Source organism: Rousettus aegyptiacus, unplaced genomic scaffold, assembly GCF_014176215.1.
Source record: "Rousettus aegyptiacus isolate mRouAeg1 unplaced genomic scaffold, mRouAeg1.p scaffold_m13_p_12, whole genome shotgun sequence".
Taxonomy (NCBI): Eukaryota; Metazoa; Chordata; class Mammalia; order Chiroptera; family Pteropodidae; genus Rousettus; species Rousettus aegyptiacus.
Genome location: NW_023416287.1, coordinates 18,212,540 through 18,229,641, shown reverse-complemented (window position 1 = coordinate 18,229,641; position 17,102 = coordinate 18,212,540). Strand labels below are relative to the sequence as shown.

The 17,102-nt window shown below is 35.9% G+C and overlaps 1 protein-coding gene across 2 annotated transcripts in view; it reads right to left on the bottom strand.

Annotated features, from left to right (window-relative positions):
• Positions 1 to 17,102, bottom strand: part of LOC107500786 (transient receptor potential cation channel subfamily C member 4 associated protein) — a 59,778-nt gene that overhangs the window by 13,429 nt on the left and 29,247 nt on the right. For both annotated transcript variants that reach the window (XM_036229492.1, XM_016126393.2), the window contains exons 7-8: positions 13,713 to 13,920; positions 7,077 to 7,262 (exon numbers count right to left, since the gene is read on the bottom strand). In XM_036229492.1, coding sequence (XP_036085385.1) covers positions 7,077 to 7,262; positions 13,713 to 13,920 — 394 coding nt within the window. The remainder of the gene's footprint in view (positions 1 to 7,076; positions 7,263 to 13,712; positions 13,921 to 17,102) is intronic.

The window sequence follows — 17,102 nt, the reverse complement described above, 5'->3', positions numbered from 1 at the left end:
TTTACAAAGGCCAGAAAAACTCATGGGACAGAGCAGTGGTTATCGGATATATTTAAATAAAGTACATGCAGAAGTTATGGTGATTTCTGCACACTGATATGATGTTAAAAATCTAACTTAGCCCTACAGACTGGAACTATTTTTTCTAGCCATATTATGTCACTAATATAAAATCACAACTCTGGAAGAAGTCCACCTGCTGAATGAAGGATGACTGTGAGGCAGCGGTAGAGTTGTTAGGAGCCCTGACTCTGGGGCCAGATTTCTGGGTCTGAATCCGAGCTCTACCATTCAATTGCTGAGTGGCAATAGTACTCATCTCTTACCAATGTTGCAAAAATTAAAGGACTTAATGTATTGAAAGTACTTCAAGCAATGCCTGGCACATGTAAGCAACATGTATGTTAAACAGAAGTAAAAAAACTAACACTGAGGTTTTCTGTTAGTGCTTGCTTGCTACTCTTTTTTTTTTTTTTCTTTTTAATCTGCAAGTTCTTAATGGCAACTAAAGTGGCAGTGGGCAAAGACTTAAGAAAAATTTACTGGAGAAACTTAATTGAGAAAATTCTATCTATTCACATATGTTTTCCTTTAGGTTGGGAGAAAAACCATAATTACTCAGTTTCAATGTTGGGACTTCTTGGTACTGAACCCAGAACAGTTTTAAGAGTCAACGGAATTGTGGAGAGACTCTGAAGAGCTAGCATGTAGAATCCTGCTTCTGCTGCACACTTGTGGCCTTGAAAGCCTTGGTGTCCTCATCACCCAGGACAAGGGGACTTGGGGGTGGGCAGGACGGCAGGAGAGTATATTTCTGGAAGGAGTAGGTACAGCATGTGATACACAAGCCCTCCTCAGTAATAAATGTCTGTGGAGAAAGACAGACATAAGCAGCTTGGACTTTTCCCTGAGTCACTGCCAACCTCTGGAGTCTGGTGTGCACAGGTCTGGAAAGAAACTCTCCAGGATAGATATTTTCAAGAAACATAGTCCCTAAAGCAATGACCAGAGTTTAGCAGCAAGGTAATTCCCAAGGATGAGGATGAGAAAACTAATTTAAGAGGCCTGTACTTTCCTACAAATGTTTTCAGCTCAATCACACTGATTAAAGTGGCTACTATCCTTCCTATGTCTGCAGTACACTCTGGGGACATTCTCTCTTTTAAAAAACAGGTTTACCTTATAATTCACATACATACAATTCACCCACTTAAAGCGTACAATTCAGTGGTTTTTACTATTTCCAGAGTTGTGGAGCCATCAACACAATTTTAGAGCATTTTCATCACCCCAAAAAAGAAATCCTATACTCATTAGTAACTCCTCCCCATTTCTTACCAAACTGCTCAGCCCTAGGCATCTACTAAACTACTTTCCGCCTCCATGGATTTGCCTATTCAGGACATTATGTATAAATGGAATTATACGATATGTCCTCTTTTGTAGGTTTCTTTCCCTTAGCACAAAGTTTCCAAGGTTTATTCAGGTTATATTGTGCATCAGTATTTCATTTTTTAAACTGTTGGATATTCTATTGTAATTCCGTTATCTATTTAGCAGTTGATGGACACTTGGTTAGTTTTCATATTTTGGCTCTTATAAGTCTGTTGCTATGAACGTGCATGTATTAAGTTTTTGTTTAACACATTTTCATTCTCTTGAGTATATACTCAGGAAAGGAATTTCTGTGTCATATAACTGTTTAACCTTTTGAGGAACTGCCGGATGGTTTTCCAAAGCAGCTGTACCATTTTATGTGTCCATCAACAGGAAGCGAGGGTTCTAATTTCTCCTTGTCTTTGCCAACATTTGTTATTATGTCTTTTTGATGATAAACATCCTAGTGGGTGTGAATTAGTATCTCACTGTGGTTTGAATTGCATTTCTCTGATGGCTAAAGATGTTAAGCATCTTTTCTTGTACTTACTGGTTATTTGTATGTCTTCTTTGGAGAAACACCCACTTGAATCCTTTGCTCATATTATGAAATGGGTTGTCTTTTTATTATTGAGCGGCAGGAGTTATAGATTAAAGTCACTCATTAGATATACAGTTTACAAAAATGTTCTTCCACACCACTCCCCAATTTTCTTCCATTCTGTGTTTTCACTTTCTTGATGGTTTTTTGAAGCACAAAAGTTTTTTGTTTTAATTCAAGTTATCTATTTTTAATTCGGTTCCTTGTGCTTTAGGTGCCCTCTAAGAAACCAATGCCAAATCCAAGGTCACGAAGTTTTACCCCTGTTTTCTTCTAAGGGTTTAGCTCTTACACTTAAGTCTTTGATCCTTTTAATTTTTGTATATGATGTGAAGTAGGAGGTTCCAACTTCATTCTTTTACATGTGAATATCTAATGGTCCCTGCACCAGTTGTAGAAAATACTGTTGCCCTCAACTGAATGGTCTTAGAACTCCTGTTAAAAATCAACTGGTTGTATTAAGTGAGGGTATATTTCTGAAGTCAATTCTTTTTCATTACATGTCTCTTATCACGCCAGTAGCACACTGTTGATTACTGCTGCTCAGCAGTAAGTTTCAAAATTAAGAAGTGTGTCTTCTGATTCTGTTCTTTTTCAAGATAGTTTTGACTATTCTTGGACTCTTATGTTTTCATGTGAATTTTGGGACCAGCTAGTCCATTTTTGCCAAGAAGACAGCTGGGATTCTGACAGGGATTATATTAAATCGGTAGATCGAGATGGGGAGTACTGCTACCTTAAAAATACAGTCTTTTGATCCATGAACATGTCTTTACATTTACTTACGTCCTCTTTAATTTTGGTCAAAAATAATGTTTTAGAATTTTCAGAGTATATGTTTTGCATTTATTAAATTTATCCCTAAGTATTTTATCCTTTTTGATGTTCTTATAAATAAAATTGTTTTCATTTTTGGTTTGTTCATTGCTATTGTATAGAAATACAATTGACTTTTATATATTGAGCTTATATACTAAACTCTGTTAAACTCATTTATTAGTTTAGCAATATTTTTAAGGAATTCCTTAGGTTTTCCTATATACGAGATCATATTGTCTGTAAATAAGTTTTATTTTTTACTAATCTAGATGACTGTTAATTCTTTTTCTTGCCTAACTGCCAAACAGAACCTCCAGTACAATGTTGTAGCAAGAGCAGATATCCTTTTCTTGTTCCTGACCTTAGTAGGGGGAAGGCTTTCAGTCTTTGGCCATAAAGTATAATGTTAGCTGTGGGTTTTTTGTAGATATATTTTAACAGCTTGAGAAAGTTCCCTTCTATTCCTAGTTTGAGGTTGTTTTTTGTTTGTTTGTTTGTTTTTAAATCATGAAGGGGTATTGCATTTTGTCAAATGCTTTTTCTGCATCTACTGATGTCCTGGTATCAGAGTGATAATGGCTTCACAGAATGAGGTGAGAAGTGTTTTCTCCTCTTCTATTTCATGGAAAAATCTGTGGCATACTGGTGTTAATTCTTCTTTAAACAGTTGGAGGAATTCACCTGTGAAGGTATGTGAGCAAGAGCTTATCTTTGGGAATAGTTTTTTCATTACTAATTTAATTTCTTTATTTGACACAGGTCTATTCAGATTTTCTATTTATTCTTGAATCAGTTGTAATAGTTTGTGCCTGTCTTATAATTTTTCCATTTCACCCAGGTTAACTACTTTGTTGGCATATAGTTTATAGTATTCCCTCAGACTCATTTTTATCTTTGCAAGGTTAGTTGTAATATACGCTCTTTCATTCCTGATTTTAGTGATCTGAATTTGTTTTGTTTTGTTTTTGCTTGGTTAGTGTAGGTAAAGTTTGTCAATTCTGCTGACTTTCCAAAGAATCAATTTTGGTTTGGCAGATTTTCTCTATTCTCTAGTTCATTAATTTCCATTCCAATTCTGTTATTTCTTTCCATCTGCTTGCTTTGGGAATACGATGTGTTCTTTCCCCAATGACTTTAGGTAGAAGGTTAAATGATTGATTTGTGATATTTTTTAATGGAGACATTTATAGCTATAAATTTCTCTCTATGCATGCTTTAGCTGTATGCTATAAATTTGCTATGCTATCTTCATTTTCATTCATGTTGAATTACCTTCTAATTTCTTTTGTGATTTTGTCTTTGACCAGTATATTTAGAAGTATATTGCTTAATTTCCACATATTTGTGAATTTCCAAAACTGCTTTCTGCTATTAATACCATTGCATGTGACTGATGTACATACTCTGTACAATTTTAATCCTTTTAACTTTATTGAGGCTTTCTAATGCCCTATATATGGTCTACCTTAGAGACTATTCTATGTGCACTCAAGAAGAATTTGTGTTCTGCAGTTATTGAGTAGATGGTTCTGTATATAAGTCTAGTTGACTTATAGTGTTGTTCAAGTCTATTTCTTTGATCTTCTGCATAGTTGTTCTATCCATTATTGAAAATAGGATATTAAAGTCTCCAACTATTATTACTAAATTATCTATTTTGCTCTTCAAATCTGTTTTTGCTTTTTTTTCTTTGCTGTTGTTAGATAGATGAATATATGTTTAGAATTTACATTTTCTTGACTGATTCACCCTTTTACTATTATAAAAAGTCCCTTCTATCTCGATAATATTTTGTTTGTTTTAAAGTCTCTTTTAGTACAGCCACTCAAACTTTCTTATGGTTGCACTTTGCACGACATATCTTTTTCTATTCTTTTCCTTCAACCTAATTCTATCTTTGAATAGAAAGTATGTCTCTTGTAGGCTCTAACTGGATCTTTAAAACAAAAATCCAATGACAATCCATCTTTTGAATGAATTGTTTAATCCATTCACATTTAATATTATTGACGAAGCTGGATTTACTTCTGCCTTTTTACTTTTTGTTTTCTATATATCTCGTGTTTTTTATTCCTTTATTTGTACTTTAATATTTTGCAGTAAGCAGTATCTGGGCTCTCTCACAGGCCATTTCTGTTGCCTGCTTTCTCCTGTGTATGGGTCATACTTTCCTGTGTCTTTGTATGCCTCATAATTTTTGTTAGAAATAAGACGTTTTAGGTAAAGGAATTGCTGCTGTTTTCTTGTTTATTTGTTTAGTGACTTGGCTAGCCTATTTCAGTAAATTCTATTTCTCCAAGGACTAGTGAAGCCTTGGTGCTGCACCTCTGAGACCAAACTTGGGCATGTGCAGTCTCCCCAGGTGACAGTGTTTTAGCAGGACTCTCTTTGGCTCTTTTCTGATTCTTCTGTTAAGCTTTCTGCCTCATCTGGTATGAAACTCAGCTGTCAGGATCCCTTAATTGATGGCTGAATGCTCTAATGTTTTTGACAATGCCTTGAGGCACACATTGCTCCAAAGTCTGATTCAGTTAAATACAAACAGGTATTTTTTGAGACTGAGGTTTTGAGCTCAGAAGAGCTCTCTTTTTAGCTCTTTAGCTGTCTGTTTCTCACCAGTGAGGAAGCAGGGATATAGTTTGGATTTTTTGTTCTCAATTAATAAGAGCTAACAGCCTCCTTTTATTTGCTTACCAGGAATATCTACATTGTTTTTCAGAATGCCCTTAGGCTCAAACTTTCCCACATTCTACTCTTACCTATTACCTCTCCCTCTGGCCAAATATTACCTGCTACTACTCTAAGTGGAGCTGGTAGCTTCAAGTCTCCTCAGTTTGCTTCTCCCTGTGTGGAACTCTATCCTAGTGAGCTGGTCAAGGGTAATAAAGACCACAGAATTCTTAATCTGTTGGGCCTGGGTAGAGCTTCCATACTATGAGTGTAGAATAGAGGTGGGTAGAGGAAAGGAGCATTTAGCATTATGCTAGAAATGTCAGACAGAGAAATAAATATACTGTATAAGTTCATTTATATGTAGGATCTAAGAAACCCAAACTTAGAGAAACAGAGAGTAGAGTAGTGCTTACTAGGGGTTAGGGAAATGGGGAGATACTGGTGAAATGGTACAATCTTCCAGTTATAAGATTAACAAGTTCTGGGGATCCAATGTATAGTATGGTGATTATAGCTAATGATACTGTATCATATACTTAATAAATGTTAAGAGAGTAAATCTTAAATCTTCTCACTACAAAAAAGGCGGTAATTATGTGATAGAAGTATTTATTAGCTAATGCTGTAGTGGTAATCATTTTGTAATATATAAATCTATCAAATCAACACATTGTATATGTTAAACCTAAAATGTTGTATATTATTGTATATCAAAAAATTTGAGGGGTAGGGGGGAGGAAAAAAGGGGCCTCTGAACTCATGGCCATACTCAATTAAGAATTTAGCCTCTTCTTAGAGTTGGATGGGATTATAAAGCTGGCAGCCTGTCCCTCCCAGTGAGATATCAAATTCCTTTTTCAGGAGCTGAGGTAGCCCTGTCTTTTTGGCCACACTTGCCCAAAGTGGAACTCCCATGAATTCCAACTTCTACTGTCATAGACTCTCACTGTTCTGAGTTTTAGTAGACTTTTGTGAAAAAATGTTTCCCTTACTATATACTCATTGAACAATTTCCACAGACTTTACATGGATGGTTTTTATTGTTGTTTTTTATAGGTTATGTCTGTAGTTCCACTGGAGAGGCAGGCACACTTCCATCCCAGAAATAGAACTCCTCCCTTCACTTTCATCTGCATGCTTACAGAGAGAATTCCTGGGTTTGCACAACCTGACCCCATTCTGCTAGTCAGAGCCAAATGCCTCAGGGTTGAGCAACTGACCCAAGATGAGCCCTAGTCCTTCACCAGGTAGCTGGAGCTAAGCCTAGGCCCCTATACATTTACTAGGCAGTATACTTCTTCAGAAAAAAAGACTAAAGAAAAAAGAGACAGAGCAAGAACTCTCTGAGTTCCTAAGAGTGCTGTGGTTATTGGATTCAGATAGGGCTTTAGGTTCTTCAACAAAGCCCTTCTCTCTTTGCAATCAAGTCTGCTTTGAGAGAGTTCAAAGAGGTTTCTATCACTAGCTATCAAAAGAATCTTAACAATTATGATTTAGGACTGCCCTGAGGAAAATTCTACTATGAGAAAATTTCAATTTATCCTCTTTGGAAAAGAGGTCAAGAATAGCTCCAGGAACCCACAAGAAAGCTCCCCACCCCAAGTACCTTGACTGTGCTCCGATTCTTCATTAGCCACTCGCATGAGGGCATCTAGCACCAAAGCATTGTCTAGCCACGTGTACCACTCCTCCAACTCCTGAAGGAAGCTGGCTGTGCCTGTTGACTCTGACACCTTTCGAGTTGCCAGTTTGCAAAGTCGCTCAACAAAGCCAGGGATGCTGAGAAGGGCCGCTGCAGAGAAGAGAAAAGAAGAAATTTCAAAACAGAGAGCAGCTCTAGAGCTCTCAACAAACAACCTGCTCCTCACCTGCATGGCAGGAATGATTTTTAACCTGATAGCAGCTAGTCAGTCAGAGCTTAATTACCTTTAAAATGAAATGCCAAGACAAAGTAAAACAGTAATAAAACTATAAAAACAAGTTCAATTTTAGTGGGTGCAGGGAACCAGGCTCTCCTATATCTACTGGTGGGAACATAAATTTTTATGCCTTAAATCTGTGTGTCTTTGAGCCAGGAGGTCCATTTCTGACAATCTGCCATAAGAAAACCAATTATATATACAAGGATAGCTATATAAAGATGTTCACTGGTGTGGTTTCCAGAATAAAAAAAAGTGGTGATAACTATAGGTTCATTAACAGCATATTGATTAAATGTGATATAGCCATACATTGCAATACAGACACTAAGAATGACACATATTTATGCAGTAATTCCAAAAGATGTTTAAATTTACTTACTAGAGAAAAAAGTAAATTATTACACAGTATTGGTATAAGCCCATTTTCTTTAAAAAATTTAAACTTTGCTTCTTTAAAATATGCATGTAATATACACGCACACACAGAATGGAAGGATATGCACCAAGGTATTTACTGTGGCTGTTCCTGAGCAGGAGGGGATATAAATGCTTATTTTAAAACTACTTATCTGTAGTTTAATTCTCCTGTAACAAACAAGTATTAGCAGGAAGGAACAATAAGCCTTTTTTCGGAGGAGGGGTAATTTAGAAACTACCTACCTAACTCCTATTGCCACCAATCTTATTTTACTCGCAATAATAAGATGAAAATTCTGATCAACATAAGAGAACATAATAAACTTTGAAGGCAGGGAAATCTGGGTTCAAATCCTGGCTCCATTATTAAACTTTCTTTAAAATAAGGCTAACAACTGTACATATTTGCTTGTGTATGCATTAAATCTTCCTGAAAGGACAGAAAACAGCAGTGGTTGCCAAAGGCAAAGAGAATTAGGCCAATAAGAATAGAAGGGAAACTTTGCAATGAACACCTTTTTGAATCTGTATATTTTTTATAAACCATGTAAATGTATCATCTAATCAAAAATTAACAAGTACTTAAATATTTCATAATATTAAGATATTAATATTTTTACTTTAAAAAATCAAGGTGTTACTATAAATTTGGGAGGGTATAATATGGTATTGGAACTATGTTTAAAAGTCATTATTTTGTAAAAATTTGTACAGATGAAATTTTATGATGTCTGGGATTTGCTTCAGAATAACCCAAAGTGAGGTAGGGAGAAGTGAATAGGGATAGAGATAAGGACAGGCCACCAGTTGACAATTTTTGAAGCTAGCTAGGGTGATGGGTAAATGAGGATTGTTATGCTATTATGTGTGTCATATATATGTCTCTACTTCTATATGTTTCCCATAATGAAAAATTTTAAAGTAAAATTCAAAAGAATACTAAAGAAAACTCTTTAAAAATAAAATAAAACAAATTAGTTAGGAGTATTATATAAAGTCATATTACATTTAGTCCCAGCACAGAACTAGGCAAATAATCTTAGCTCTTTCCATCCTCTATACATTATTGAGTGACTATAAAATGTTTAACTTCGCTCAAAAAAAAAGTGAATTAAAACCACAAATTAACTTTCCTTGAAATGTTAGATACAGAATTATCATATGACCCAGAAATTCCACTAAGTATATACCCAAGTGTTCTAATACATATACACACATTTACGCCATGACTATTCACAAAAGCCTAAAGGTGAAAACACCACAAGTCTATCAACAAATGGATAAACAAATTGTGGTATATATATATACAATGACTATTATTCAGCCATAACAAAGAATGAAATACTGACATGCTACAGCATGGATAAACCTCAAAAACATCATGCTAACTGAAAGAAGCATTATACATGATACAAAAGGCCACATATTGTATGATTCTATTTACATGAAATATCCAGAATAGGTAATTCTACAGACAGAAAGCAGGTGAATGCTGCCAGGAGTTGGAAAAAATTGAAAAAAACTGTTTAATGTGTATGGGGTTTCTTTTTGAAGTGATGAAAATGTCTTGGAACTAAATGGAGGTAGTAGTTGCACAAACTACAGATGTACTAAATGCTACCTAACTGTTCATTTTTAAATGGTTAATTTTGTTATGTGACCTTAACCTCAATAACACACACACACACACACACACACACACACACACACACACACAGTCTCTCTTTCTCTTTCTCTCTCTCTCTCTCTCTCTCTCGCCCCCCCCCTCTCCCTCTCCAAGATAGTTTTGGGGTTTTGATTTTTTTTTTTTTGAGATAACAATTTTTATTTATCAGCTTGACAAATATCAAGAAGTTAGGCCAAGTACTAGGAAGGATACACAGAGTGGGAAGGTGAACCATAATTTCTATGGAAGTTTAATTTGTCAATATCTATCAAAGTTTAAAAGCCAAATATCCCACACATCATACTCTATACACAAGGTTGTTATTTGTAGGAACAAAAACTTGAAACAAATCAAATTTCCATCAATAGGGGACTAGATAAATTGTGGTATGCCCATATATGGGACTACTATATAGCTGTAAAAAGGAATCAGATAATTCCATATGTACTGGAATGGAATGCTTTGCAAGATAAAGTTACGTGAAAAGCCAGGGCAGAATGGTGCCTATTTTACATTACCATCTGTACAAACGGGGAGAAGCCAATCTTTCTTTTCCTCTCATCCACCCCCATGACTGGGTATGAGAAATTGGTAACAGGTTACCATGGGGAGGTTTACAAATGTTCTATTATACATTTGCTGTTCTTTTTGTACCTTATGAATTTTAAAAAGAAAAACTTAAGTATTACTTTTTCTCAAGAATAAATAAAGAGATTGGATTCTACATGAAAATCTTCAGAAAGCTGGATTTTTACTCACACCCCTTTTCTCCAGGGTAAATAGTTCCAGTTTCTTTAACTGTTCCTCACAAGACAGTTCCTAAGACCTAATCTTTGCACCCTGCATACTTAACATAGCTCTTCAGATGTGACCTGTACAGGATTCTGAGACTCTGACTCCCATCCCAGAAATTCCTGGGCTTTTGTGAGTCACTCATCTCTTGAAAAGCTGATGAAAGTGATAGACTCCCCTCCCCCGCAAAATATCACTGGCCCAATTATACTCACCAACTTATATACAGTCTTAGAGGACTGGAACCTCAGCATCACATAATCTTTGTAATTCTCACAGCCTTATCACACTGTTGGTCAATGTTAAACTGGCTGATAACTAAAACACCCACTACTTCCAAGAATTTCTGCAAAAGCGGACCTCTTCTCTCTTATTTGTTAAAACATCAGTATCTCCAAAATACTGTAAATTCTCCTCTCACAGTTTAGGCCCTGTTTTTCCAGCTCTCTGAGATGATTCTGAATTCCATCCTAGCTCATGTGTTGCATAAATCAGCCCCACTCAGCTCAGTGTCACCTATAAACTAATAATTATCTGGCCTGTGGCTTCATCTATATCTCTAAAATCTTGAATGATTTTTTCCCCCTCTTAGATGGAGCAATTTGTTCCAGTCTGAGTCAATAGAGGGAACAACTAGTAGTTCTGAGAATCACAAAAATGGCTCTAACATTTTATTATTTGAGCTCCAGGAAGATAGGATAAACCGTTATTTTACTGGGCAAGAAAACTAGCTCACAGTTACAGTATATTTAAAACAAAATAAAAATGTTCTGGCAACACCCTACACTCTTGAAATAAGCTGAAAGCCCTAATCTACAATATGACATTATTTGGAGACAAGGGCTTTATGGAGGTAACTCAATAAGCTCATTAGAGTGGGGCCCTAATCCAACAGGACCAGTGCCCTTAAATAAAAGGAAGAGACACCAGAGATCTCTCTTTGTGCACGCACGGAAGGCCACATAAGGACACAGTGAGAAGGTGGATGTGTATAAGCCAGGGTGAGGCTCCACCAGAAATCAACACCAATGGCTCCTTGATCTTGGACCTCTAGCCTCCAGAACTGTGAGAAAATTAATTCCTGTTACTTCAGCTACCCAGGCTGTGGTATCCTGTTATGGCAGCCAGAGCTGACAACTACGCATACCTTTATTTAAAAATATTAAGTACTGGAATTCAATTAAAGAATGAAGACACTGAAGAATAAGATCTTTCTCATCTACCCATGATTTATGTTCACCTTGGCCTTCTCAGGGCCTCTGACTGGAGAAAATTGTGTGTGGAATGAGGAAGGAGAGACAAAAATTATAGTCAGAGAGTTGGGAAGGGCTAGACCCTGTATAACATGATGCAATAAAACACAACATTCAATAAAACTTTATCCCAAAAAGCAGACATCACATGTAGATCACCTCATGGGTTAGCTACACAGGTATGAAAGTAAACCTAACCTTTAATTTTTTAATCCCCCAAATCAAAGAAAATTAGGCTTGGGGTTAAAACTCAGTTAATTTAGAAAACAAATGACTAGAATACCTCATTCCCTGAGAATAATGGGTAATGCTGGTATTACTTATGTTAGCTTACAAACAGGTACATAAGGATAATAGATACTAGCAGGATTAAAAAAAAAAAATCTGCCAGATCAGATTCCTTAGACGGAAAACTAAAAGATGAAAGTTACTTAGTACCTCAGTACACATAGGTACCCAATACTGAAACTTTATGACCCTCGATTTCCTAAGCTGTGCAATGGGGATACTAATTTCTTTCACAGGGTTGCTTAGAGGATTACATAAAATCACTTCTAAATGAAGTAGTTAGCTCAATGTGTGCCATATAACAGAAGATGAACAAATGTGAGCTTTGGTCAGTGAACATATATATGTGCATTTAAATAAGCTCTGAGATATAAGTTAGGTATAATAAAATTCATGTTTTTAAGGATGTATATTTTATGATTTACTAACCTAAGTAGTCCTCGAAAGTCGTAAGAAAGAAGAGAGGGGAAGAAAAGCTTACACAGACCAAGAAAGACCTTGGATCTATGGACTCAGAAGAGAAAAACAAGCCTGACAGGAGAACAGGGAGAACCACAAACTTGGGATCTACAGAGTTCACATACTTCTGTTTTAACATATGACTAAAATGTGTAAAATTATATTCTGTAATAACCTACTAGTACAGTTACAACCATCTGGTGTTCATAACTGAAACTACATTGTTAACAGAGTTAATGGAGGACTCATAGTCAGTATTCGGAAGGAAGGCTGCTGGGTAGTATGTAGCAATTCTGCAGAGCTCAGCCTCGAATGCACACATCCAGTCAACTGGACTTTAGAAACAGTATTATTGTCAAAGTATCATTAGGGCTGCTGCTTTTTAATGATAAATTTTTATTATTTCATCTTAGTTATTTGGTTAATCTTAATGTACACAGTGATGTTTTTGCATAGACAATATTTCTAGTCTGTTAATGTTCAAGAAATCGCTTGTAAAGCGCATAAATGTTTTAGTTCAAATATGAAACATCTATACTCTTATAACCAAAAAGATATATGTCCAACTTCCCCAAAATCTGCGTAGGACAGAATACTTTATAAATAGCACAGAGTTCTTTTGCTACCAAAAAGCAATAGGTGAAAAAGATGGGTTAGAACAATATTTTTAAAATTTAAATAACTAACATACCCATGTGGTTCTAACATCAAACAATGTATAAAATAATATACCAAGAAGTTCCACTTCTACTGCTAATGTCACCTACCCAGTTACCAGCCATCTCCAACAGGTGGCCCACTTTAGGTTTCTTGAGTATACTGTTTCTTTATGCATACTGTATATGAGCAAATACATCTGGTCTTATTCCTCATCTCTGTCTTAATACAAAAAAGTGTATCATACACACAGTTCTGCATTTTCCTTCTTACCATTACTATACCCTAGAGATTTTTCTGTGTCAGCAGATACACAGAGATCATCTTCATTTTTCCTTAAAAGTTATACAATTTTTCATTATATACATATTCTATAAATTAAGCAGTCTCTTGTTGATGAACATTTAGGTGGTTTCTAGTCTTTTGTTACTACAATGTTGCAATGAATAACCTTGTTTGTGTATACCTGTGCGTATATAATGTTAGGATGAAGGCCCGGAGAGGTTTAGTGAACTGAAAGGTGCAGGTATTTGTAACTCTGATAAACAATGACTTTTAACTTTTTTGAGCTTCTGGATGCATTCAAAAATCTAATGAAAGCTATGGACTTAGCCCCCTAAAATAATGAACAAATACATACAAATTTTATATACATACAAATTTTACATACTCTTAAGTAGACCCTAGGAATCTTCACATGGATTATCTCTAGAGATATTGAAAGAGCTAATGATTTAGGAAGGGGTCTCAGAACTAAAATTTTAAAATTCTGAGAGTGTAGCTTTTACCTTGGTTGATTTCAGCTGCAGAAGGCCCCAAGCTCAAGTTCTTCTTCTGCTGAGCATTTTTGGCAAGAAGTGTGTGCTTGTCATCATTCCCTGTATCCATCTCTGAAATGGTGACAGCCAGAATCCGGCAGAAATTAGCAAGCTGCTGCTGATCAAAATTGGATACTAAGGAACTCAGATTGGGGACTTCATCTAGTCGGATCATTTCCTACAGAAGACAAATAAAACAATCCCCAGACTCAGTTCATTCAAAACTGAATGTGCTCCTCTTTTGCATTCCCCGAAGAATGGGGCTTGGTAGTTAGACCACTTAGGTTCTAATCGCAGCTCTGCAATTTGCAGCAGTGAGAACTTAGGTATAGAAATCTAAGTTAGTCTGTTCACCTGTCAAATGGAACTAACCTATCTCATAAGACTGATCCAAAGATTAAACTCTACCTTTGCTCGTGTGGCTCATTTTGCCTATTAAAAAAAATACTTACCACTCAAGTTTTATCAATCATAAACTGCCATTCTTGCTACATATATTTTATTTAAGAAAGAATTTCAAATATTAGCTGAAGACCCGTTTCCTCACCCAGCTGCATTCCCTTCTCTCTCTCCAAAAGTAATCATTATTTTGTACTTAATGTTATTATTCATACGTATTTTTATATTTACGAATATGTCCATAAAAATATATGGTATTGTTCTGCATGCAGTGTGAATTTTATCGTATACCACCTAACTTTTCAGTTAGTGATACTTAAATACACTGATACAAGTAGCTCTAGTTGATTCATTTTTCACTATTTTATTCTACAATTTACTCATTCTTTAAATATATCTTCAGGTGAACTACAATTTTTCACTATTAATGTTGCAATGAACTTTTGAGTAAGAAGCATTATTACCTTTTTCTTGACTTTATAAAAATATTATCAAAGTTTAACATTAAGTTTGATGCTTGCTGTAAGTTTTAACAGATATCCTATATGTAATTAAGAAATTTTCCTTCTATTCCTAGCTTTTATCATGAGTATTGGGTTTTACGAAATACTTTTTGTTGTTCGGTTATAGTATTCTCTGTGTTAGAGAAATACCGTATCCAGTAGAAGTTAAGTAAATTAGTGGAGGGAGGGTAGCAGGTAGTATCTGAGGAATATGAGGATGCTTCAAAATGAGAAAAGTTTATGTAATTCATGACATTTGCAGATTTTAAGAAAAAAAAAATTTTTAATTAAAAATTTGTGTATAAGCGGACCCATATAGTTCAAACCCATGTTGTTGTTCAAAGGTCAATTATATTTTAATTTTTATTTAATATTTGATATATATAACATCTATTATGAAGGATAACAAAGTAAACAGCTGTGTGTGTGTTTACTATCATCTCTGTGCCTGCCAGAGTAACCACTATCCTAAATTTTGTTACTGCTTTGCCTTTAAAAAGTTTTCATGTATATGATTTGCTTGCTTAATTGGGAGCTTTACAAAAATGATATACTATATACAGTATTCTGCAGCTGACTTCTAGCAATTTCTATGATTCAGCTATGTTGTTGCCAATAGAAACAATTCATTCATTTCTACCATTGCATAATATAGGCACACTTCATTGTATTGCACTTCAGATACTGCATTTTTAACAAGGCAAGACCTTCCACTGGCAAAAAAGATTATGACTTGTTTTATTGTGATACTCGCTTTATGGCAGTGGTCCGAAACAGAACCCACGGTATCTCCGAGGTACGTCTGTATTCCACTGTGTAACTAGAGTACATTTATCCATTCTCCTGTTCATAGACTGTAGACTTGGTTTCAGTTTTTTCTGGGGCAGTGGCTTCCAAACCATTATGATGATGCCCAAGAATAAGAAAATCACTGTAACAGCCCAGTAAACCCATATATGTGAATGTATAAATAGTTGTATAAATACACCTTACATTATATACTTTGATCTTTCCTATTTAGCTAGCAGACTCACTGAATTGATTTCACAACCTCTTGGCTTTAATTTAGTGTTTTCCTGTCTAAGAATCACTGTTCTGCGATTGAGCTTCCACACACACAAGTGTGCCTAGACACAGGTTATAGGTGACCTGAGCCACACTATTGATACCACAGCCCTCAGGTCAGAGTATACGTAGGTGCTGAGTCACAGGGTATGCACATGTTCAAGCAGAAAACAAAAGAAAGGTAAATATATTCTGCCAATGTAAAAAAATGTCATCAGTATAGTAGTGCTACCAATGATATATTCTTGCCAAATGTGCTTTCTCACTGTGGTCGTCTACTTATTGACCACCTGTTTCTCTTCCGTGAAATGCTTGTTCATATCACTCCCCATTTTAACACTGGTCTATTTTTCTTTTTCTTGCTAATTTGTAATTCTTGATAAATTCTGAATACCAATCCTTTGCTAGTCACATGGGTTGCAAACACCTTTCCCCAGTTTGTGGCTTGGGTTCCTTCTTTATGGCGTCTATTCCCCTTTCCAACTGCACCAAGGTACCCATAATGTCTGGCAGAACTCATCACCGTATGTGTTCATAAGAAGCAATCCTAGGCTCCTATGCTGATACTGCCAGGAAATCTGGAGTTTCCACTCTGCGAGCTCCTTGTCACACTGGCTGGAGCACACAATTATTGGAAAAATAAGAAAGCCTTTTTATTAAAGGGTACAAAGGATCTGTCTGGGACCTGCACACATTTCCAATGAGTTCCAACAGACAATGGGCCACTTATACACATCTTCTGCCTGGGCAGAGACAAACAGCGTCCAGGGAAAGTGCAGCCAAAAGACAAAAATGAAAGCTGGGGGGTCACCACAATGCATGTGGGCACCCTTTTTCCCAGCAACAGCAAATCTTAAGAGGCTGCTTCTATCTTCTCAGTAGTAAGAGAAAGAAATCTGCCAAACCTGCACCCAACATGGAGGTATGGGACAAGGACTGGGGAAGTAAGCTCCAGGGCCTAAAAATCATTACACCAAAAATCTAATAAAGGAATTCTCACAGAGGTCTACTGATGTGTTTCTGGGGTCTGTGAGTTCTCAATGATAAATTTTTAATTTAGTGTGTTCATTTCAATCGCAGCTTTAAAAGAAAAAAAACATATTCTGGATCATTTGAATGTCTATCTTATGACCAAGCAGCAGGACTCCAGCACTCAAATATGTGTCTCTTGTGCTGGTGTCAATTAACTTTAACTGGTGACAACTAGGGGAAAAAAAAGATGTGAATTTAATAAGTGAGAGTCAAACATCACCACCAAGGGAAATATATCCTAATAAATAAAGGTTTCACAGCAGTTGAAACATAAAGAGTGGTAAAAGAATGAAGTCATCACATAGGATACAGCAACAGATATGCTAAAAAGATCCTGCATTATAATAATTCATGGCAATTT